General features: G+C 46.3%; 1 protein-coding gene across 5 annotated transcripts in view; it reads right to left on the reverse strand.

Annotated features, from left to right (window-relative positions):
• Positions 1 to 24361, reverse strand: part of LOC141069643 (arf-GAP with SH3 domain, ANK repeat and PH domain-containing protein 1-like) — a 328366-nt gene that overhangs the window by 44582 nt on the left and 259423 nt on the right. For all 5 annotated transcript variants that reach the window (XM_073559383.1, XM_073559384.1, XM_073559380.1 and 2 more), the window contains exons 10-12: positions 13945 to 14045; positions 6796 to 6865; positions 5631 to 5718 (exon numbers count right to left, since the gene is read on the reverse strand). In XM_073559383.1, coding sequence (XP_073415484.1) covers positions 5631 to 5718; positions 6796 to 6865; positions 13945 to 14045 — 259 coding nt within the window. The remainder of the gene's footprint in view (positions 1 to 5630; positions 5719 to 6795; positions 6866 to 13944; positions 14046 to 24361) is intronic.

Raw genomic sequence — 24361 nt, forward strand, 5'->3', positions numbered from 1 at the left:
GTGAAACTCGAAACAGTCCCACTAAAGATCCATATGGGGGCAGATCATTCAGAAAAAATGTCTTTTTTACTGATTTCCTCTCCTAATTTTCCTATTATTTTAGGTCTGCCTTGGTTACGGCTGCGTAATCCTACGATCAATTGGACAACAAAGGAGTTAAAATTTCCAAATGAATCAGCAGCGTCCAGAGAGCTTGCTCCAGTGAAAACAGCAGCCGCGGTCGACTCGACACTACCGGTAGAGTATCGGGATTTTAGTGATGTGTGTGACAAGAAAAATGCGGATAAATTACCGCCACATCGGCCATATGATTGCCCCGTGGAATTATTGCCTGGTGCCGCAATTCCATTCGGGAGTATTTATCCAGTGTCTGGTCCGGAATTAAAAGCTCTTAGAGTATATTGACGAAAATTTAGCTAAAGGGTTTATACGACCATCTTCCTCCCCAGCGGGTGCCCCAATCTTCTTTGTCAAAAAGAAAGATGGTTCACTTCGTCCATGCATTGACTACCGGGAGCTCAACAAAATCACAATCAGGAACTCTTACCCACTTCCACTAATTCCCGAGTTACTTGAGAGAGTTCGACACGCCAAAATCTTCACTAAATTAGATCTTCGTGGAGCATACAATTTAGTACGGATTCGTCCTGGCGACGAGTGGAAAACGGCATTTCGATCATGTTATGGACATTTTGAGTACCTAGTTATGTCTTTTGGCCTCCGTAATGCACCAGCTACGTTCCAGCACTTGGCAAATGATGTTTTCAGAGACATACTTGATATTTTTGTTGTGATTTACTTGGATGACATTTTAATTTTTTCCAGCAATATCGAGGATCATCAGCGACACGTGAAAATGGTTTTGGATCGTCTACGGCAAAATCCTTTATACATTAAACTGGAGAAATGTGAGTTTCACAAAACAGAAATTCAATTTTTGGGATATGTTATTTCTCCCCAGGGTCTCAGCATGGATGTAAGCAAGACGCAAGCCATTCAGGAGTGGCCAACTCCCAAATCAGTGAAGGAGGTACAGCGATTCATCGGATTCGCTAATTTCTACAGACGATTCATTAAAAAATTTTCAGCAATCGTTGCACCCATCATTCATTTAACCCGGAAGAAGACACCATTTGTCTGGTCACCTCAAGCTCAAACAGCATTTTCCACATTAAAGTCTAAATTTACGACAGCTCCCGTTCTCGTACATCCTGACCCAGACAAGGCCTTCATAGTGGAAGTGGACGCCTCGGACTGTGCGGTAGGGGCCATACTCTCGCAAAGGACAGGTGAGAAAGATCTCTTGCATCCGTGTGCCTTTCTCTCTCAAAAGTTATCACCTGCCGAAAGGAATTACGACGTTGGCAACAAAGAACTGTTAGCCATTATAACCGCATTTAAAGAATGGAGACATCTGTTACAAGGAGCATCCCAACAGATTGTTATACTCACGGATCACCGGAATCTCGAATTTATGAGGTCGGCAAGATGTCTAAAACCCAGACAGGCTCGGTGGAATCTTTTCCTTAACCAGTTTGATTTTGTCATCTCCTATAGGCCGGGCTCTCGCAATGGAAAGGCTGATGCACTGTCCAGGATTCATTCAGATGAAGCAACTCCGGCTTCGCCTCCAAGGACCATTCTATCTGAGAAGAACTTTGTAAGTGTCCTACATAATCAAGATCTTTTAACGGAGATTAAGGAGGCTTATGCTGCAGATTCGCTTTTGGGGCTACCCCCCCACCCAGGTAAATCTAACTTTCAAGAATGGACTTTGGTTTCAAGGACAGCGTTTGTATGTTCCAGAAACAGTAAAACTGAGTGTCTTAAAACTAATGCATGACTCAAAGTTTGCCGGCCATAGGGGAGTTCAGAAGACTCAGGAATTTCTGTCTCGTTTTTTTTGGTGGCCAACCTTTCGGAAAGATGTGCTTCAGTATGTGTCGTCATGTGAGGTATGTGCCAGGTCAAAAGTTCCTCGCTCCTCACCGACAGGACTCTTGCAACCTCTGCCTGTTCCATCTCGTCCTTGGGGGTCTATTTCAATGGACTTTATTGTTGAGTTGCCTCTGTCACAGGGGAAAAACACAATTCTAGTAGTAGTTGACCGGCTGACTAAAGCTGCTCATTTCATTCCCTGTGCTGGTGTACCAACGGCTAAACAAACAGCAGATCTTGTTGTACAAAATGTTTTTCGTTTGCACGGAGCTCCGGATGAAGTAATATCGGATTGTGGGGTTCAATTTACCTCACGGTTTTGGCAAAGCTTCTGTGCTGCTCTGGACATCAAAGTAAAATTGTCATCTGCTTTTCATCCACAGTCTAACGGCCAAACTGAACAGACCAATCAGACCTTGGAACAATATCTGCGTTGCTGTGTGTGCCACCTACAGGACGATTGGGTGAGTTTGCTTCCGTTGGCTGAATTCACATATAATAATTCTCAGAATGCTTCCACCAAATTGTCTCCGTTCTTTGCCAACAAGGGATACCACCCCAGTATTCTTCCTCGACTTCCAATAGATATGTCTGTGCCTGCGGTAGCTGACCGCATTTCATCCTTGCAACGCAATTTGGAAGTTCTTAAAGACACTTTAGGTTCAGCACAGGAAAGATACAAGAAGGCAGCAGACAAATTCCGTAAGCCAGCTCCAATGTACAAGGTAGGAGACATGGTTTGGCTCTCAACTAAGAACTTGAAGCTCAGGATCCCAACGTCTAAACTGGGGCAAAAATATGTCGGCCCATATAAGATCAGCAGTATAGTGAATTCTGTAGCCTGTCGACTCAAGTTGCCTAACTCATTGAAAATTCATCCTGTCTTTCATGTCTCTTTGTTAAAGCCGGCAGTGCCTAACCCTTTTCCCGGACGCACCTCTGCTCCTCCTCACCCAGTTCTCGTTGACGGGCAAGAGGAATTCATCGTGGAAAGGATCTTGGATTCACGGGTTCATAGGAGACGTCTCCAATACTTGGTAAAATGGCAAGGATATTCGGCTGAAGAGAATTCCTGGGAACCAGTGGAGAACGTCCATGCTCCTCACTTAATCAGACTGTTCCACAGCAGATATCCCAATAAGCCGGACTTAAGATCGTCCAGAGGACGTCTTTTAAGGGGAGAGTAATGTAAGGACTTGGCCTGCATATCCGTTTCTCTGAAATCCTTGCCTTATGTCTGTCGCTCAGTTTCTGCTTTGCCCTTAGTTTAGTTCATTTTTGCCCTCATCCAAGATGGAGTCACCAGCCTCAACGGGGGCTATCTTATTTTCTGTGTTGATCTCTCTTGTTCCTGTCTGCTCTGTATATAAGGATGCTCTGTATGATTACTCATTGCTTGAGTATACTTGTTCTTGGACTTGTTATCAAGCTGCAAGGACTGCTACCTAGCTCGTCTCTTCGTTACCTTGGGATACCCCGCCTGCCTGTGAATCTTGGTCTCATTGTAAAGACTTGTTTCTTTGGATCAGCTCTGCACCCACCTCCACTTCAAGGACTGTTTACTGCTAGCAGGCCTGGCCTGCTCTCCAGGTCTCCGAATCTGGCAACTTGGACTTCATACGTCTCCACGGTCTGTACGTTTGCTCACTGCGTTATTATCGTCATCTGCTTTTACCCTGCTGTGTCTTATCTGTAAACCTGCTTGATTCTGATAAATACTACAGAACTGAAAACCTATGAGCTCAGGCCTCTTTTCTGATCCACGTCACTGACCTCCATTACACAGAGTATATAAAGTTATAACAGAAGGTCTCTTCTACACATTCCCAAAGTTGGTGCATACTGGTCTACTCACTTGGGTATGTATACAGTTTTTCCTTCAACTCTACCCACAAGTGTTCGATTGGGTTGAGGTCTGGGGTCTGTGAGGCCAATATAGCACCTCTACTTTATTGTCATTGAACCATTTCTTCACCAATCTCAATGAATGCTTCTGGTCGTTATCCTGCTGTAACTCTATGTTGTTCTTTTTATACCATTAGTACTCAAGTGTACAAAGTAACTCATCTTGTAGCATAGGAAAAGCTGTGGAATATTTCTTATGGCACCATTCCTCAGCGACACAGGTCACTATAACTGTAGTGCTGCTATACGGCAGAGAATAAGAAAAAATCCAAATGGCAATCCGTTCTGATGAAGGTGCAATGTTAGGACTGAAGTGTTAAAAACTAATTGGATTGCCATCAAAGAATTTGTTTCAATCACTGCAATTTGAGTGTCAAGTTCCTTACTTGCTTGCTAACGGGTTGTAACCCTACTTGAGCACCTCCAAACCAGGGAGTGCTGTATACTTCTATAGTAGTATAGTCGCCTTGTAGTACACTCATTTCTAACTCAGCATTGAGACGACCATCGATCCTGGTCAAGTATAAAATGCTTTTGGCTGTGAAACAACTCCATATCATCAGACTTTCTCCACTGAACTTGACAGTTCCTTCAATTTCTCAATCCTTCAGTCCATTTTTCCCTTGTTTCTTCCAGACCCATATCAGAGCCTATCAATCCAAATCAACAGTTTCAAATCTTCTACTGTCCCCTTTTGCAAACTCCAGCCTACGCTTTTATGACGATATTGAAGTTGGGGCTTCTTCACCTTTTTTCAGGCCACCATTCCAGACATGTGTAACATGAGTAACAAGGAGCTTGTATGGACATCTGTGATCACACTATTACGAAGCATATGAGCCACCTCCACTGCCATGTTTGTTGCGCCAGAACTGATAGACGTTGTGATGTGCCGACTTGTTAACCCATATAATTTGCTTTTGCATCCATCTTTTGGCTTTTGAATGGATAGACGAACTTCATTTTGTATTCTTCTAACTGTCAAGCCACTCAGGTGATGCAGTTTGGTAACTTTCTTGGCCGAGAGACTGCTATCAATAAGCGGGATGATGCATTTTTTTTCTTGGAAAACTGTCTTCATGGCTGCTCCTCGATTTGAACCAGCGACCCTTCACTATGGAATCAACCTAATAATACACTGAGCTATTGGAGAATATGAGAACAGGTTGTATTTTGTAGTATACAGGAAGAAAAATATTTTTCCACCGCCAGGAGCAAAACAGTAACAATACAGAGATATGATAAAAATCAGCATAACTAATCAGATGCTAAATAGTTACAAGTCAAATTTATCTATGAGATTGCCAAGACGATTGCCTATAAAATGATGGTAGTCTCATGTTCAGAAGTGGATGGGGAGATATGGAGCCTAAAATTCAAAAGGTCAAAACATTGTTACCCTTTTTCTTGTCAGTTTATGATGTTTAAGTCATTAGACAATACTTATTATGTATAAAAACTTGACTTGTGACACATTGACTTGTCATGTAGGAAGTTTGATTGGTGGGGGTCTGGGTGCTGAGACCCAATGAAAACTAAAAGGAAGCATGGTCTGTTTGGCTTTCCTCAATGAACCATGTAATGATCAGTTGAAAGACTTTTCGAGGAGTGATAAATGAGCAGAGCCGATTACTAAACATCGATCACTATGCTTGGGTTTGTTATTGGGGTTTTCAGCACATGGACTCCCACAAATTACAATTTCTAACATACCATTTTATGGCAAGAAAGTAATAACAAAAAAACCAAAAACGATTGAAGTGTGTTGTGTAAGACTTTAAACTTACGGGATATCAGGTCAAAGCATTTCTTGTCTTCCATATTGGGCTTCACTTGGCACGTGAGTAGATTTAGTTTGGCTGGTTGTCGGTTAGGCTGCACGAACAGAGAATATTATGTAACCAAATGACTTATTTCCTTTATTAAATCTTGCTGATTATATCTATGTGCGCTTTGTAGGTAAGTTCAGCTTTTAAAGTATTACTCAGTGTAGAACCTATAATCACCACATTCATTATTCGCATGCACCCCCTCCACCAATGTCCAGTGATGTCCTATTAGTGGCTGCTGATGTGACAATTGAGCTCTGGGAGCCTCCACACAGACAACGAAGAAACGGTGCTGGTGTGGAAGTAGAGTAAATGTTATTTTTATTTTATAAATGCAAGTACTTCATTTAAAAAGAGATTTTCCTGGTAGTGAACACATCTTTAATAATAAACTCAAAACTTCATGAACTTGTATTGTAAGCTGTGAGGCTTTGATGGCGGCAGGGAGCTTGCTCCCACTCCTTGTGTGTCAGTGAACTGTATGAAGGGGCATGCTACCCGGCTCATTTAATTAGCCAAACCAGCCTGTTTCCAAGGGGGGCTGACTAATGATTGGACAACCACTAAAAGAATTTTTTTTTCTAGGGTGTTATTGTATAAAGTGAAAGACGTGTCTTGTTTCCTTTGCCATCAAGCACAACAGGGAAATTCAGATGAAACTCAGCAGTTTCCTAAGCGTTACTGTACGTTAATCCTTTTAAAAGCTCATGTATAAACCAGTTACTACATAGAATTTGGGATTCATTTTAAAATATTGTTGTTTTAGAGTACGTTTCCACGTAGCGTAATCCCTGTGCTTTGGATGGAGCGGAAATCCCGCTCTGCCCAAAGCCCCGCCCCCTACTGTATGCGCAGTGATTCCGGATGTGCTCATTGAACACATCCGGAATCGCCGCAGCATATCCATAGAGTAGGCTGTTTACCTTGCGAAGACTGAGCGTCTCCATAAGGTAAACAGGCATGCTGCGGTCTAAAAAGACACGCGCCGCATGTCCGGTTTAGTGGGTGTGTCACCCGCGTAATTGGACGCAAAGTGGAGACGGGATTTCAGAAAATCCCCTCCACTATGCTGGAACACGGAACGTGCAAACAAGCCCCTAGACCAATTTATGAACATGCATACCGTTCCATGTGCAATGGTCAAGTAACAGTTCTTAACTGAGCATTTTCTCTTCTGCCAAACCTTCCTGAGCCTGAAATGAAACAGAAATGTTAGCATATAGTCGCATATAGTCCCTACACTAGTCTGCAAGGGCAAACTAAAGCTGGCCATACACATAAGAATACTGTCCGCTGACTGAGCGGTCATAATGCAGACTTCTCCATAGATACAAGAGCTTTGCATGGGCCGAGTGGTCACCTTGGAAATGGCTTGATCCTTCACTCCCCTGACATCACCTGTTGGACAGTCGTGGAGGACCCCATTCACATTGGATGGTCAGGCGATCCTAGTGAAATCAGCAAGTACTACCGGCTTTCATCTAATTTGTATGGGAGGGGGTTTTAGATACCAACAAAATGTGCAAAATTTTCACAACATTCTGTCAGATTTTCATTGTCACAATATGGAATAAAAAGTGAGACTGCTAAGTATCTAATCTGACAGTCTGGTATTCTAGATAATCAGCAATGACAATATCTTCACACTAAAATTAACCATGAATCCCTTGCTCCCAGACCCTGGGAAAAAAACTGTAAGGCAATATTTGCTTTTATGCGTTATTAACTCAAGGCTGGTGAACAAATCTGTGATTCGCTTACACACTAAGGCTCTTTTAATGCAATTAACACTCTGATTAATTGTAATTAATAGTTGACACTCTTAATATCCATGTGCTAGCAAAAGTTAACATCATACCGAATATTTAATGTTATTAAAAAAAAAAATCTTCATGGTACAAGCACTAGGAAACTATTTTTTAATTATTATTTCCACTGCTCTTCTGCTTCCCCTGTCAATCATCTAGAAACTTACGCAATATTATGCATATATTATCTCAGGTCATGTGCAATATCATGCAATGACAAATGCACACCTCTTGTTGACCATTAAAGAGCTGAGCCATTTCATGTATCCTGTCCCAGTGCATTGTGAATGTACACACTATATAAGCTAGGGAGCCATTCCAGGGGTGGACATATCATTGGTGCAACATGTGCAGCCGCACAGGGGCCCAAGAGGTAAGGAGGCCACTTCTACCTCCAAAATAGGTGGAATTGTGTATTATGATGGGCTATTGGACTGTAACGGCCCATATATTGTTATTGCACAGTGGCTGTGTCCACCAGTGAGCCATTCCATGTCCATTCACCAATCTAAGCATCAAGAGAGTGGCTGACATCAAATCAACAGCCACCAGCTAGATTGTTGACCTAACTGGTTGCATATGGATGGTTTTCAGGAATCTTATAACTACAAACATAAAAAAAAAACAAATAAAAAAAGTAAAGTGGTAATGCAAAAAAAATAGGCAAGCAAAACCAAGGTAAATTGAGCCAGCAGCTATTTTCTGTTTTGGACAATTGCAGATCGATCATTTACTTGTCAGACAATGTTATAACCCATTAATTTACACTGACCAAGATAATGTGTGTTGTGGTGTAATGACCACTGTGTCCGCTAGGGGGCGCTGTGTGGATGTCCCAAGAGAGAGGATGAGTGGCAGAATATGGAAGGACCGTTATGTATCTCAAGGTGGGTGGCCTTGAGATGGAGACTGATGCGTGTTGAGCAGCAGTGATACGGCTGAGGTGCTGGGTCAATGTGTCAGGGAGAAGTCTCCAGGTAACTAGGGAGACGGGAGGGCCTAGTTACCTACAAACCCACCCAGGGGGTGTGTTTAGAACACTATGGTAGAGTCTATGAGAGTGTGAAGGACCTATGATGAGGTCATAGCCATGTGATCCGGGGGGGCGTGGCTACGGATCATATATGGTGGCCAGGGTAGGTCACATGTGGTGAATGCAGGGACCTGGTGGGTCCATTTGGGAAGGTCCCGTGAGAGAGATGGGGCTGCCTGCGAACAGCATGTGAAGTGGCTGTGTGTAATGGCTGCCAGCATCTGAGAGTTCCCAGGAGAGGGAATGAATGTCTGCAGTCTGGAGAAGCAGCCGTGAGGTAATCCTGAGGGGTTATAACTGAGGCTAAGAGAGCCTGTGTGCTGGACATTTCATAACCTATGTGAGTACAGGATAACCAGAGTGAAGCTCTGTAATGGACGCTAAGCTGTTGTATATTGCTGCTGTGGGTTTATGATGGAGGAATAAACCGCATGGACTATGTTATGGTTTATGAAAATCCGGTGCCGATGTGTTTTATTCGCTGTCAAGCGAGTGATCCCCTAACTGAATAACAGCGCTACCTCACAAATGGTGGAGAATTGCAAAGGGCATAATTGTAGCCTTGTTGTTGGGAACAACGGAAAAGGACTGCAAAGTTCGGTGGCTAAGGGCAACGCTGCGCCTGGAGGGCTAACAGTTGTGGAAGCCATGTGATATGCTGCTGACCAGCCAAGTGTGTGAGCAGAGCCTGTGACGACATGCAATTGGGGAAGCCACTGTCCGGCTGTGGTTCTGGAAACGTGGGGCGGCCTAGTGAGTAAGGCACTGTCCGGATCGGTGAGCCCAGCGTGGCCGCTTCCCCAGGAGAAAGAGACTGGTGATTGCTAGGGTGCCTCTGCGGAGTAGAGGTACCCGAGGACCTGTGTGGCCGACACAGGTAACAGACAGGTGTTCGTGTTGTACTGACCTAGGTCAGTGATCAAGGTCCTGGAGGGTCAATGTTGGGAGGTTCTGAGAGAAGAATCGGATCCCTGGAGCACGTGGTATGACCTTGGACCTGGTGAGGCGTGAGTGTTGGGCAGTCTCAGGCGGAGACGAATGTCCTGAATAGCACCCGCTGAGCCCCTGGACCTGGTGTTGGGAGACTCTGGGAGGAGGGTAGGCTCCCTGAATAGCACCCGGTGCGCCCTGTGTATTGGACGGTCTCAAGTGGAGACAGGAGCGTCCTGAATAGCACACAGTCAGGACACGTGAGTTTGTGTGGTGTGTTTTTTTGTTGTCAAGAAGGTGACAAGCGGCTTGCTGTAACTCGGCGGAGTTACAAAGGGGACAAGTGGCTTCCGGTAACTCGGCGGGGTTACAAAGGGGACAAGCGGCTTCCTGTAACTCGGCGGAGTTACGAAGAGGACACCAGAGCTGTTAGGAAAGGCGGAACGCACTAAATAAAAATGAATAATAAAGTGCGTTCACCGCTCGGGGTCTATCGTGCAGTAGGTGTTACACCGCTCCTAGGTAATGACAGAGGAGCAATATGACGGTATAATGCGCACGGGTTCAACTTCACCCGAAGTGCGCAGAGCGGGCCCTGTTCACACACACAGGCGCCGCAACATAAACATACAAAAACGCTGAGCCTGTTAGTGACACAGGCCTCAGGTAAATGTACACATGGTATTTGGTCACAGGAGCAGAACCTAAGACAGAGGAGCTGCATCCCTATAGAACTACCGTGTGTGCGGCGTCCCTACTGCGAACGCCAAGTATAGTCTATACTAGCGCATGGTGGAACGGCCATGCGCGCTTTTTATAGCCGTGCGGGACCTTCCAGATCTCCGAGATGGACCAATGAGATCTGGAACAGGACCTGGGCACATGACTCCCGATCTCCAATGGGAGATCGTCTCGTGAGCATGCCCAGTAGGAGCACAGAGGGACCTAGTCTCTGGAGCAGTCTGCTGCAAAGTAATCTCCTCTGCAGTAGAAAGACAGCAGGAGACCGCAGAATGTGAGGCTCTGGATTCCTGCAGAGCAAACGCAGAAACCTGACGCCTAACACCAGCAGCTGGGTGTGAACAGCAGCCAGTGGTGTCGGTGATCGGTGACAACAGGAGCTGTGGTGGTGCCAGCAAGGACTTGTGTGGTATTATAAGAGACACAAACTGTGTGGTGTGAACTGTGGTCTGAGAAGACCTGTATAACGGACATGGGGAGATCCTGAAAGGGGGTGGAGTCCCAGAAGGGGGCGGTGACCCAAATCGGGGTGGTAACCCAAAAAGAGGTGGCGTCCCAGAGGGGGGCGGTGACCCAAATTGGGGTGGTAACCCAAAAAGGGGTGGAGTCCCAGGAGGGGGCAGCGACCCAAAGTGGGGTGGTGGTCCAGAAAGGGGCCGAGTTTGAAGAAAAGACAGCACTGGGTACCTCAGTGGGTACGTCTGGGGAACCGCAGTGTGTGTGTATGACTTGGTCAGAATGTGGGATATCCTTTCCGGATAGTAACGATGGGCCGCAGGTGTGTACTGTGATGTTGCACCGGAAAAGAGTCTCTGATCGGCTGGTCTCAAAGAGTCAGGTGACTCTGACAGGAACTTCGCTCACTTTCTGGCTGACCAAGAAAATGGTCCAGGTTCGCTGTAAACATGGAGTCATGGTGAACTATGCGGTAGACAGAGTAATGTTTGACCCTTCCCATAGCGTTGAGTGCCAAGGGGGCGGGATACCACGGGACTTAGTCTATGCCTTGGAGAGGGGCCGGGACTTTGTTTTGCTTGATGACGTAGGGTAGGACGATGGAGACGATTCAACTGTGGGGCCAGCAGACACTGAGACAGTGACGCCTCCTAAAGTGGACAGGTCAGAGGTAGAACCGACCGGAAGAAAAGGTACATCTGCCCAACTTACGGACATGACGTCTCGTGACATGACGGATGGTGGGCTGGGAGATGAGACGACTGGACGAGACACATTGGTGGACGGTAACTGGAGGGTTCACTCGACTGATTGGACTGACCCAGTGGTACCCTTTGACAATATAATTAAAGAGGTAATGGTGCAACACATGCTGGTCAAAAGAGAACAAGATCATGAGATACAGTTAATAAAAGAGACAGTGGAAGAACAGCTCAAACGAGAAAGAATCTTGAGACAACTGGCCGAGCACAAGGTGGAGGGGCTCGAGAAAGAAGTCTTGGAGCTCAGAGGTCACCTGTCCACCTGGCAAAGTGTGAACAAGGGCCTTAAGGAAGAGATGGAAGAACTTGGAGGAATAGTAAAAGGAGAAGTTGGACGAGGACTTACCGCGGGTGAGCGCGAATGATAACAAGACGGAACTGCCAGTATCCATTGTGGCCAAGGGTCATGAAGAGATCAAATCGTGTGAAGTCTGTGAGTTAAGAACTGAAGAAGACAGTCACACGGTCGGGTCAACTGTAGAGGGGGAAGTGTCCGTGGTAAAGCCAGAGCCTTTTGTCCAGGAAAAGAGCAAGACCACGACCTTCCAGTCTGTGATTGATGTACCCGAAGACATGCAAGAAGCCTGTGCTGAGGAAGGTGTGCATGAGGCTTTCAAAGAGGCGGTCAAAGCGTGTAAGGTGCACTGGGCACCTGAGACTTGGCAGTTGGTGATAGTATCAGCTAGAGAAGATACATCAAACCGAGTAGCTGTCCTGAAAGAGATCATGTACAATGTCTCCACGCCAAACAGCTGGTCAGGCGGAGTAATGTGAAGGCTGCTCGGCGCCTAGAGTTAGCAAGGGAGGCTATGGATCGGCTGGGTTTGCGGAAAGATATGGTTCCGGTACCCAAAGCTCTGATTGGGAGAATCATTGGAAGATCCGGGAAGGTAATGCAAGACCTTGTCAATATCTCTGGTGTGGTGAGGGTGAGGATCCCTCTGGATGATGAAGATCAGGTATCCAGTGAAGTGGGTAGGATTTCCATCATGGTGGTTGGCTCCGTGAAGAGCCTGAGAGACTTTCGGATGCTCATGGAGTATCGAGTGGGGTACCTGCAAGAAATTGAGCAGTTGAGAAGAACGGAATACCAGGTGGCGGCCGCCTCCAACCCAAGATGTAAGGACCTGAAGGGTTCCTCCAAGTAGTGACAAGGCAGGTGGCCGAAGAATGTCAGCAAGTGGCAGTTCGACGGGCCGGGCGAGGCTGAGAGACATTAGTTCCTGTGAGACACTGAATGGGTCAGATTGAGGCCAGACAGTAGGCCCGATTAAGACTGATGATCGTAACAACCGGGAGAGAAAGGTCAGGTGACGAAGCACACTGTAGGAGGGTGGTGACTAAACAGTGTCTGAGGACGCAGACAGATTGTGACTGGAGGGCCAAGGATCAAGGCCAATATGCTGACCGCTGGGGGCAGGAGAGGCCTAATGCAGAGATGAGGCCGTACGACAGATGGAGACGGTTCTCTTGACCTGGGGGGCAAGGTGTAGTGAGTGCCCGGTCTTGAGTCCCTGGGGTGATGTTGCGTGTTCAATCCCACAGGTTTGAACAAAGGGGGGAGGTATGTGGTGTAATGACCACTGTGTCCGCTAGGGGGCGCTGTGTGGATGTCCCAAGAGAGAGGATGAGTGGCAGAATATGGAAGGACCGTTATGTATCTCAAGGTGGGTGGCCTTGAGATGGAGACTGATGCGTGTTGAGCAGCAGTGATACGGCTGAGGTGCTGTGTCAATGTGTCAGGGAGAAGTCTCCAGGTAACTAGGGAGACGGGAGGACCTAGTTACCTACAAACCCACCCAGGGGGTGTGTTTAGAACACTATGGTAGAGTGTATGAGAGTGTGAAGGACCTATGATGAGGTCATAGCCATGTGATCGGGGGGGCGTGGCTACGGACCATATATGGTGGCCAGGGTAGGTCACATGTGGTGAATGCAGTGACCTGGTGGGTCCATTTGGGAAGGTCCCGTGAGAGAGATGGGGCTGCCTGCGAACAGCATGTGAAGTGGCTGTGTGTAATGGCTACCAGCATCTGAGAGTTCCCAGGAGAGAGAATGAATGTCTGCAGTCTGGAGAAGCAGCCGTGAGGTAATCCTGAGGGGTTATAACTGTGAGGCTAAGAGAGCCTGTGTGCTGGACATTGCATAACCTATGTGAGTACAGGATAACCAGAGTGAAGCTCTGTAATGGACGCTAAGCTGTTGTATATTGCTGCTGTGGGTTTATGATGGAGGAATAAACCGCATGGACTATGTTATGGCTTATGAAAATCCGGTGCCGGATGTGTTTTATTCGCTGTAAAGCGAGTGATCCCCTAACTGAATAACCGTGCTACCTCACAGTGTGGACAAGGCTGAATGGTGACAGCCCCTGTTTATGAAGCTGATGTATCATGTTCGTGTAATCTTTACGTCATGAAGCAGAACATCAGAGGAGTACAGTACGTTATCAGGTACGAATCACTTGTGATCTGCTTGGAGTCAGTCTGATCACAACCTGCACAATCCCGAGGTCAGATCACTCGTTCTGATCAATCACGTACCCATCGCTCTTCTTGAACAAGTATCCATGTTTCTCAGTGCCGTACTGCACGTTTCCCTGCAGCTGATGCATGCTGTACACAATCTGCTTACTAATTGAATCCTGCAAGAAATAATATCAATTTATGTAACAAATCCAAAATTGTCACTTTAAAAGAAAAAAAACAACATGAAATTGTTATTTCAAAGATGACATAAAAAGCCTTTCAATTCTGAACAATTAATTTCTGGCAGAACTGAGCGTTCATTAGGGACTTTTTCGATGACAGTTATGAGCACACCATATCTGGGGGAACAATGAGCAAAGTATTTGTGCTCATACGTACAGCACTTCACCATGACAGATATTGGGATGAAATGATTTGCTAATTTAGCCATGCACATAGCTCTTTTTTATGTAGGACTCAATTGTTTTGAAGGAGAAATACTGGGGGGGGGGGGGGGTTTAGAGGCCTTCACAAAGTAACGGGGGCCAGAAAAAACTCAGACTTGGTTTCTGAGGAATTATACATTAGTCAGATTTTATTCACTGAACACCCTTCTCTGCATTTTCAAAAATATTGATTAAAATTAATCTGACATCTAATGCGTGAACCATAGGCGTCATTAATCAGAGATCAGCAGGAGAAGGTGACTAGTCCAGGAGGCAGTCCTCCACTGGCTCCTCCCCACCAACTCAACTAGACTGACAGATGTATCCTCATGTGTGTGTATAGGGAAAGGCCCGTCAGTCTAGCTGAGGAGGCAAGATGAAGTTTCTCTGGACATGCTTCTTGTACTATTCACCTTGTCCCCAATTTCAGTTTCTGCAACATTTCAGAGCAAGGGCTTCATCATACGTCACGGTATGCCAAAACCAGGAGAGGAACTTACAGAGAAAAACTATAACTGAAATATTGACGCCTGTTCTGTGTTTTGTAGATACTCCTGGCTTTGGCTTACAAATACTGATCATAAATATTGATTTGTGAATAATGCTTAAAACATTAATGATTGTAATGCAGGAACTGGTCTCCGATTCATACTCCTCATGGTTCGATCAGCATCAATCAGATGGCAGGTTCCCTTTAAGCTCAGAGAATGGCTTCCAGTAGTGGTCTAAAATTCTAGCGTTATTGTATTATCTTGTGCACCATTAAGTCTCAGGCACATAGCTGAGAGCAAGTATGGCGGCACATGCCATACAACTCCTTCCAAAGTCTTAAGCACCATACTGTCACGGGGGCTTAGTTCAACTAAGGCTGAAATACCCGGGGCCCCTGTGGTGTCCCTTTACTAGGGGAAACCCTGTCTGACCCTCAACCCAGGGTTTTTGCTGAAGGTGCAAATGCCTGAGCCTCCGACCTTTCCTTATCTCCTGCTCAGCCCTGCACTTAACCCTCCACCCTCCACCCAGTGAGAAGTCACCACCAAAGCTCCCACACAAATAATGACAGACAGGGAGAACTTAAACTGCACTGCGCCGCACACACACAGGAATAAACAGTAATGTGAACAGGGCACAACTAAACACAAATATGGGAAGGAGAAAGGATAACGACGGATCATACGACACCAGATATGAATCTCTCTCTCTTGAACACCTCCACTCCAGACCGGAACCACTTGGTATGAAACACAAGCTATAATCGGCGACGCCCATAGGCCAGCATGACTATTTAAAGACCGTGGGCGTGACTAACCATCCAACCTGGTCTCCAGCAGGATTAACCCCCGAGAGCCTGAAGATCAGGCCGGCGCCACTGAGGCTAGAGTGGCTGGAGGTGGAACTACCTCTGCCTGCCAGATGCTGTGGTGTGAACAGCGTCCGACATGACAGTACCCCGTCTTCTACGAGGGACCCCAGGGCCCTCAAGACTCATAGGACCCGGCTTGTCCGGATGACGACGGTGAAAAGAACTGACCAGCCGATCCGCATGTATGTCTGAGGCTGGAACCCAAGACCTCTCCTCTGGACCATACCCCCGCCAGTGCACCAAATACTGAAGAGTACGGCGTTCTACTCGAGAGTCCACTACCTTGGCGACCTCGAACTCTAACTCGCCATCCACCATGACTGGAGGTGGCATCGGCGTCGTGTCCACCAAGCCTACCACCTTTTTCAATAAAGCCCTGTGAAACACGTTGTGTATCTTGTACACCGCGGGAAGTTCCAACCGATAAGCTACTGGGTTAATGATGGCAGAAATCCTAAAAGGCCCAATAAACCTTGGACCCAGTTTTAAAGAAGGGATTTTGAGTTTTATGTTCTTCGTAGCTAACCACACCCATTCACCCACACACAGGTCCGGACCTGGCACGCGTCTACTGTCAGCCACCCGTTTGTACCTGGCACTCATGCTCAACAAACGCTGTTTCACCCGCCTCCAGACTGATGACAATTGGGCTCCTAGCTGATCCTCCTCCGGGACACCCCCGGAGTCACCCTGACGTAAGGTACAAAACTGAGGATGTTGACCGTACACACAAAAGAATGGAGACTCTCCTGATGACTCTTGGCGGTGATTATTTAATGCGAATTCGGCCAGAGGAAGGAAAGTAGACCACTCCTCCTGGTTGTCGGACACAAAGCATCGTAAATACTGTTCTAGATTTTGGTTCATGCGCTCAGTTTGTCCATTAGACTGTGGATGAAACGCCGATGAATGTGACAACTTGATCCCCAACCTTGAGCAAAAAGCTTTCCAAAACCTCGCCACAAATTGCGTACCCCTATCAGAAACTATGTCAGACGGTACTCCGTGGAGTCTGACCACCTCCTTCACAAATACCTGAGCCAACGTCTTAGCATTGGGCAAAGAGGACAACGCCACAAAATGCGCCATCTTTGAAAAACGGTCAACCACCACCAGGATGACCGTGTTCCCTGCCGAGGCTGGCAAGTCAGTGATAAAATCCATGGAGATTTCTGTCCATGGCCTATTGGGTACCCCCAGAGGCTGTAGCGTGCCAGCAGGACGGGTTCGGGGTGACTTAGCCCTAGCGCACGTGATGCAAGCTGCCACGTACGAGACCACGTCCTGCCGGATTTTGGGCCACCAGAAACGACGCGATACCAGCTCTAAGGTGCCCTTCACCCCTGGGTGACCAGCCAGTACCGAATCGTGGTGTTCCTTCAACACCTTAGGCCGAAGATGCAGGGGTACAAATGATTTGTTGGCGGGAAGTCCTGGTGGTACCTTCTGTTGGGCCTCGGCAATCTCCGCCTCTACCTCAGTCGTGAGAGCAGAGACCACTACCCCTTTCTGGAGGATGGGTACCGGCTCTTCCCGAGGTTCTCCCCCCGGAAAACACCTAGACAAAGCATCCGCCTTGGTGTTTTTAGCCCCGGGACGGTACGTCACAAGAAAATTGAAACGAGTAAAAAACAATGCCCAGCGAGCCTGCCTAGGAGACAGACGCTTGGCCGACTCCAGGTAGAGCAGATTCTTATGGTCGGTGATAACTGTGACCTGGTGAGCCGCCCCCTCCAAGAAGTGTCGCCATTCCTCAAAAGCCAGTTTGATGGCCAACAACTCCGTTGCCGATATCATAATTCCGTTCGGCCGGCGACAACTTCTTGGAGAAGTAGGCGCATGGATGCATCTCGCTCAAGGACGAGCCTTGAGACAGTACTGCCCCCACTCCCACCTCCGACGCATCAACCTCTACCACAAAAGGTTTAGACACGTCTGGTTGCACCAGAATGGGGGCTGAAGAAAAACTATTCTTCAGACGCTCAAATGCACGTATAGCCACCTCAGGCCAGTTCGCCAGATCGGCACCCTTTTTTGTCATGTCCGTGAGCGGTTTGGCGACAGTAGAAAAGTGTTTTATAAATTTCCTATAATAATTCGCAAACCCAAGGAACCGCTGGAGTGCTTTCAGACTCTCCGGCCTCTCCCATTGCAACACCGCTTGCACCTTAGCGGTGTCCATTTTAAAACCAGCTGCGGACACAATATATCCCAAAAAGGGCAACTCCTGGACAAAAAATAAACATTTTTCCAGCTTAGCATAGAGCTGGTTCTCCCGGAGCAACTGTAACACCTGCCTAACATGCTGCAAATGAGTGTCCCGATCGCTAGAATAAATGAGGATATCATCCAGGTATACAATCACAAATCTCCCCAGGACATGAGCAAAGACATCATTAATAAAATGTTGGAAAACGGCAGGCGCGGTGGTCAACCCAAACGGCATAACCAGACTCTCAAAATGACCCTCAGGAGTGTTAAACGCCATCTTCCACTCATCCCCCTGACGGACCCTTATGAGGTTATACGCCCCCCTGAGGTCCAGCTTGGAAAACCATTTTGCCCCCGCTACCTGGTTGAACAAATCCGGGATCAACGGCATTGGGTAGGGATCACGGATAGTAATCTGGTTTAACTCTCGGAAATCCAGACACGGGCGTAACCCCCCATCTTTCTTCTTAATGAAGAAAAACCCCGCGGCTACAGGCGAGGACGAAGGCCGGATGTGACCTTTGCTCAGACTCTCCGCGATGTAGTCTTTCAGAGCTTGTCTCTCAGGACCAGAAATATTAAACATCCTGGCCTTAGGTAATTTGGCCCCGGGTTTTAACCTAATAGCACAGTCATAGGCTCTATGTGGAGGCAGTTCTGAGCAACCCTTCTCAGAGAAAACATCCGCGAAATCCTGCAAAGCCTCCGGCAGGCTGGGCGTCACGGCGGACACACATGTGGCCAAGCAATTGTCTTGGCAGAAACCACTCCATTGTACTATGTCCTGAGTTTTCCAATCAATTACCGGGTTGTGCCTGGACAGCCATGGAAAACCCAGGACCATTTGAGCTGGGAGATTACGGAGGACCCTACATGTAACCGACTCAGAATGTAGGACCCCAATGTGGAGTTTCACCTCTGCCACAAACTCAGTAATCTCCCCTTGAGGGAGGGGAACAGCATTAATGGTCACCACCTGTATGGGGTGAGGAAGTTTTTCAATCTTAAACCCGGCGGTGTGTGCAAACTCCTCATCTATGAGATTGGTGGCGGAACCGCTATCCACAAACACTGATATACAGTAGGTAGCTCTCTGCCGGCGACAATAACCTTGGCAGGGAGCATACATTGAGATACCATCATGGAGGATATGCATACGCTCAGTTGGGTCTCCTCCATACCCTCTGAGCTTAACAGTTTTCCGCCGGTGTGACCCTCTTAGGTAGTACCGGGCAAACGTTAACATAATGACCTCCTTTACCACAGTAGAAACATGCTCCGGACTTCCGGACTCCCGGAGCGCGAGGCTGAACCTGTGCCACGCCAGCAATCTGCATAGGTTCAGGGGACTCATCTAATTCAACCACACCTGCACCTCTGTTTTCCCCCAGAGGTAGCGTCTCCTGTGCCCCCTGACGAAAACGGCGATCAATACGTATCACCAAACTCATGGCAGACTCCAATGATGCCGGAGTCTCATACATCAGGAGGGCTTGTTTCACCCTCCCTGATACCCCATGAATAAACTGGCTCCGCAGTGCTGGGTCATTCCACTGTGTGTCTACAGCCCAGCGGCGAAATTCCGAACAATAGTCTTCTGCCAAGCGCTCCCCCTGGCGGAGGGCGCGGATTTTAGATTCCGCTAGAGCCAGTCGGTCAGGGTCATCGTAAATGAGCCCGAGGGCAGAAAAAACATTATCGACCGAATGAAATGTAGCAGAGTCAGGTGGTAAGGAAAATGCCCATGCTTGGGGGTCACCACTCAGTAATGACAACACCAGCCCTACTCGCTGGGCCTCATTACCTGAGGATATTGGCCGCATGCGGAAGTATAATTTGCAGGCCTCCCGAAATACGACAAATTTGCTGCGATCGCCTGAAAATCGTTCTGGCAGCGGAAACTTCGGCTCTGCACCGATACCTGCAGATGCCGTTTGCACCTTTGCTACTACCAGGCCCTGCTGCTGAACTGCCCCATTCAACTCGGAGACCTGTATGGACAGCGCCGCCAACTGGCGGGTTATGGAATCTAATGGATCCATGGACTCCTGAAAAAATGTGGGCCGATTATAATGTCACGGGGGCTTAGTTCAACTAAGGCTGAAATACCCGGGGCCCCTGTGGTGTCCCTTTACTAGGGGAAACCCTGTCTGACCCTCAACCCAGGGTTTTTGCTGAAGGTGCAAATGCCTGAGCCTCCGACCTTTCCTTATCTCCTGCTCAGCCCTGCACTTAACCCTCCACCCTCCACCCAGTGAGAAGTCACCACCAAAGCTCCCACACAAATAATGACAGACAGGGAGAACTTAAACTGCACTGCGCCGCACACACACAGGAATAAACAGTAATGTGAACAGGGCACAACTAAACACAAATATGGGAAGGAGAAAGGATAACGACGGATCATACGACACCAGATATGAATCTCTCTCTCTTGAACACCTCCACTCCAGACCGGAACCACTTGGTATGAAACACAAGCTATAATCGGCGACGCCCATAGGCCAGCATGACTATTTAAAGACCGTGGGCGTGACTAACCATCCAACCTGGTCTCCAGCAGGATTAACCCCCGAGAGCCTGAAGATCAGGCCGGCGCCACTGAGGCTAGATTGGCTGGAGGTGGAACTACCTCTGCCTGCCGGATGCTGTGGTGTGAACAGCGTCCGACATGACACATACATGTGGCATATGTGATCGAAGATGTCCCTTTCGTTTCTTATTAATTGTGTTTTCCTAATAATCCAGTAGGAAAAATTCTGAAAGTTTCCTTATGAAATCAGAGGCGTATTGAGGGATGCAGCTGGGATGGGGGGAGCAACTACAGCACATGCTCTGGTTACTGAGTGTCAGAGAGCACCAATGCACCTTACAACTTAGCAAACGTAATTACGGGAGATACAGGGCAAAGTCTAAATACGTAGACTTTGCCCCATGAGAAAGAATGCCTAGCTAAAGCTGTGCAATATGGAGACACCGTAATAGCCCGTACAACTTTGTAGGCTGTATGGGGTCATAATATGATAAAATGGACATTGGCTTAAACCATTATGCTGCAAGTTCATATAGCGGACTACCCAATCATTCAGACATCAATGACTTTTCTTACATGCAAGAAAAACTTGGATCAAATTTTAACAAAGTTTGGTCAGTGTCTTAGTTTTTACCATCAAGGTTTCATCAGATTTTCTTGTAGGCATAAAATGAAAACAGATGGAGGTTTCTAAGCTTCTCCAGTTGGTCGGTGGAAAACGGATGGCACATGGATGGCAAACGAGGGCTGTCTGATTCTTTTCACGGACTCATAGACTTGCATTGGCAAGTTTGTATCTATAACGTGGCTCAAAATCGGACATATCTCCTTATGCTGATGTGGACCACTGGGTCTGTAAAAAACTGCATGGATATGTGAACTGCCCCAAAGGCACAAGTTCTATGCATTAAATACATGGACAGAACTTGAAGGTGAAAAACTGACATCTGAATGGGCCCGAGCCCTAACTAATGCTGTTCTGATATTGCCAAAACGCAATCGGTAAATAACCACATGAAGGCAAAGACATCTGGTTTTGATGAGAGTATCCTTCTCATGGGAAACATTCTCATTTAGCCATAGGCAAACATGGAGAATTCATTACAGAGCACTGATATGGTCATTTCTTATCCAACCACTCAATCTGTGCAGCGGCTCTATATGACTGGGGAAATTTATCATAGCTGCTATAATGGAGAAGTGGAGAATTTGCCTGTAGCAACTAATCAGATTTTTGGAATCTAAAAATCTGGCTTTTATCAAATGCAAAGTTTCGGTCTAATTTAGTGACTTTGTGCTTTTTCACGAGTCAACTTTGGAAAAATATAATTGGTGTCTATCAGCAGATAGCGTAAAGTACATTGGAATGACAGAGAGGTATTCGCCTTATGGAAGCTCTCCCCATTATATGCCATCGGCAGCTGACAGAAGTTATCCATTCAGAACATAACAATGCTAATTAATCTGTCAGAGCCACTCGGTCCAGCATCCAGACAAGCATTGCTCCTCCTATCGGAATACTATCAGTGAGAGGACTGGTTAATGGCATATTAAATGACCCATTAATGTTCTCTTTTCATGCAGTCCGTGCAAAGTAATTAGTTTTTTTTTTTGACGGCTGCTATACCTATTTTAATTACTGAAAAAAATAATTTGCCTCATTTTGACAAACACTTAAATTGTACAGTCTAATCGCATTTTTCTATGAATAGTGAAAATTGGTATTAGTCATACTTAAAAAGGCTTAGTTAGGATGCTGGGAAGACACAATGTATACTTCCGTTTATAAAATTGAAGTAATTCTGCTGTATTGACAGGTACAGCATCATTATCTTACAGATGTTCTCAGGAAAGACAACCCAAAATTGCAGTGAAAAATGGTTTTACAGGTGGAGGGGTTCTCTGAAAATGTACACTGAATGAAAGGCAATTAAATGTATTGCCTGTACCTAATATTATATTATATATATATATATATACACACACACACACACACACACATACTTACTGTACATATATACAGCTCTGACAAAAATTAAGAGACCACTACATCAAATCCCTGTCATGGGCAGTCCATTCTCCAGACCTAAACCCCATTGAAAACCTCTGGAATGTAATCAAGAGGAAGATGGATAGTCACAAGCCATCAAACAATGAAGAACTGCTTACATTTTTGCGCCAGAAGCAGTGTGAGAGACTGGTGGAAAGCATGCCAAGACGCATGAAAGCTGTGATTAAAAATCATGGTTATTCCACAAAATATTGATTTCTGAACTCTTCCTGAGTTAAAACATTAGTATTGTTGTTTCTACATGATTATGAACTTGTTTTCTTAGCATTATTTGAGGTCTGAAAGCACTGTTTTGATTTTTTTTTTTTAATTTTGACCAGTGCCAGAATGCTGTCCCATTGTTTTCTTGGTTTGTATGTGATTGGATGGGCAGTGGCCACCCCAACTGGCTCCTGCACCAGCACAGCAGTCTACATGGAGTTGTGCAGTATTTTGTACAGAGAGTAGCTCCCCCTTTTTTGAGCTAGGCATTTAATTTATATAGCTTCCTATGGCCAAGTGACTGACCAGTCGGACCCCGGTCCTGCTCTGCCCCCATCTACATTGAGGTAAGCAGACACAAGTTGAGGTGAGGTACTATGACCGATCCGATTGGGGTACATCTTGTGGTGGTGGGCTGGCTTTTATGCTTTCTATGTTTTCTAAGTACCCCATGTTATTTACATGTACAATTACTATTTACCTAAAGCCAGATGTATGCTCATTTTGTTTCTAGCTAAGGTTTTTTTAGTTTATTAAAAATAAAGAAAGAATTGAAAGTATAAAATGACAACAATCATCTGCTGTAATATATACACAAATAGCAGAGGAGAGACACCGCCAGCTAAAAGCCAGTGAAAGGCAGTAATCCAGATAATTTCCTGTCTGGGAGATAAATATTGACTTTTTCTGTAAATACGAGGAGCTGTTGTTGCAAAATGTCATTTTTTGATATTTGCGAATGAAGCAGCACAGAAAACAGAAATGAAAGAAAAATCGATTAACTTACTCTTCTGAACTTTGGAAAGCAAAGGGAGAGAAGAGGGACACAAAGATGAATATTGGGGAAGAAACACACGGATTCAGATAAACAGCAGACCAGACTGAGTCAGTCGCCCCTAGCGTCGCCGAGTAAGGCTCCGATCACACTGGCGTCACGGGTTACACCGTTTCAGAATTTATTACTTATGCTGAGGATCCGAACAAACGCCTTTGACGTAGAATACGTTCTTCAGGATTTATTTTCTTTGCCAGCCAGTATAGACATTCAGACTACTCTACTATGTCCACCAGGTGATACAGGCTGGACAGACAATAAGATGTGTACTGTGAATACATGGACAGAGGGTGGTAAAGTTCCGAGAACACAGCCATTGCTCACTGTGATTACTAATAGACACTCCATGTTCTTGGCCGCTAAAGCATTAAATTGGCTTTTGTACTAATGGAGATGGACATCCATAAACGTGGGTATGCTAACGCATGGTTTTATCATTCATACATAGGAAGCATTGGCACAAATAGTTGGCATATACGAAGGCTTGGGGTTCCTGTACTTGAGAAAACCATGTGGTTGTCAAGCATCATTCTGACGTCTACCCTTTGTACCTAATAATCAGATAAAAAGGATATTGGAAAGCTAGAGCGGGGTCATATCTTCCCATGAAGATTTTCTTTATTAAATCTGTGTATATGTGCACCTCCTCCAATCTGCTCCTTTTCTCATTGAAATCACTGCTATTCAGACTCTGGCTCAGTCTATGCTTCATACATGAGCCGGAAGTACTTTTTACAATATAATTCTATGGAACCTTGTTCTGACTCCATAGGCTTACAGTGTAATAGCCGCTTCGAGGTCACGCAGAGCGCAGCATGACTTGGAGAGTCTG

This window comes from Dendrobates tinctorius, unplaced genomic scaffold (genome assembly GCF_039654945.1).
Source record: "Dendrobates tinctorius isolate UK_male_01 unplaced genomic scaffold, ASM3965494v1 ptg000270l, whole genome shotgun sequence".
In the NCBI taxonomy this organism is placed as follows: domain Eukaryota; kingdom Metazoa; phylum Chordata; class Amphibia; order Anura; family Dendrobatidae; genus Dendrobates; species Dendrobates tinctorius.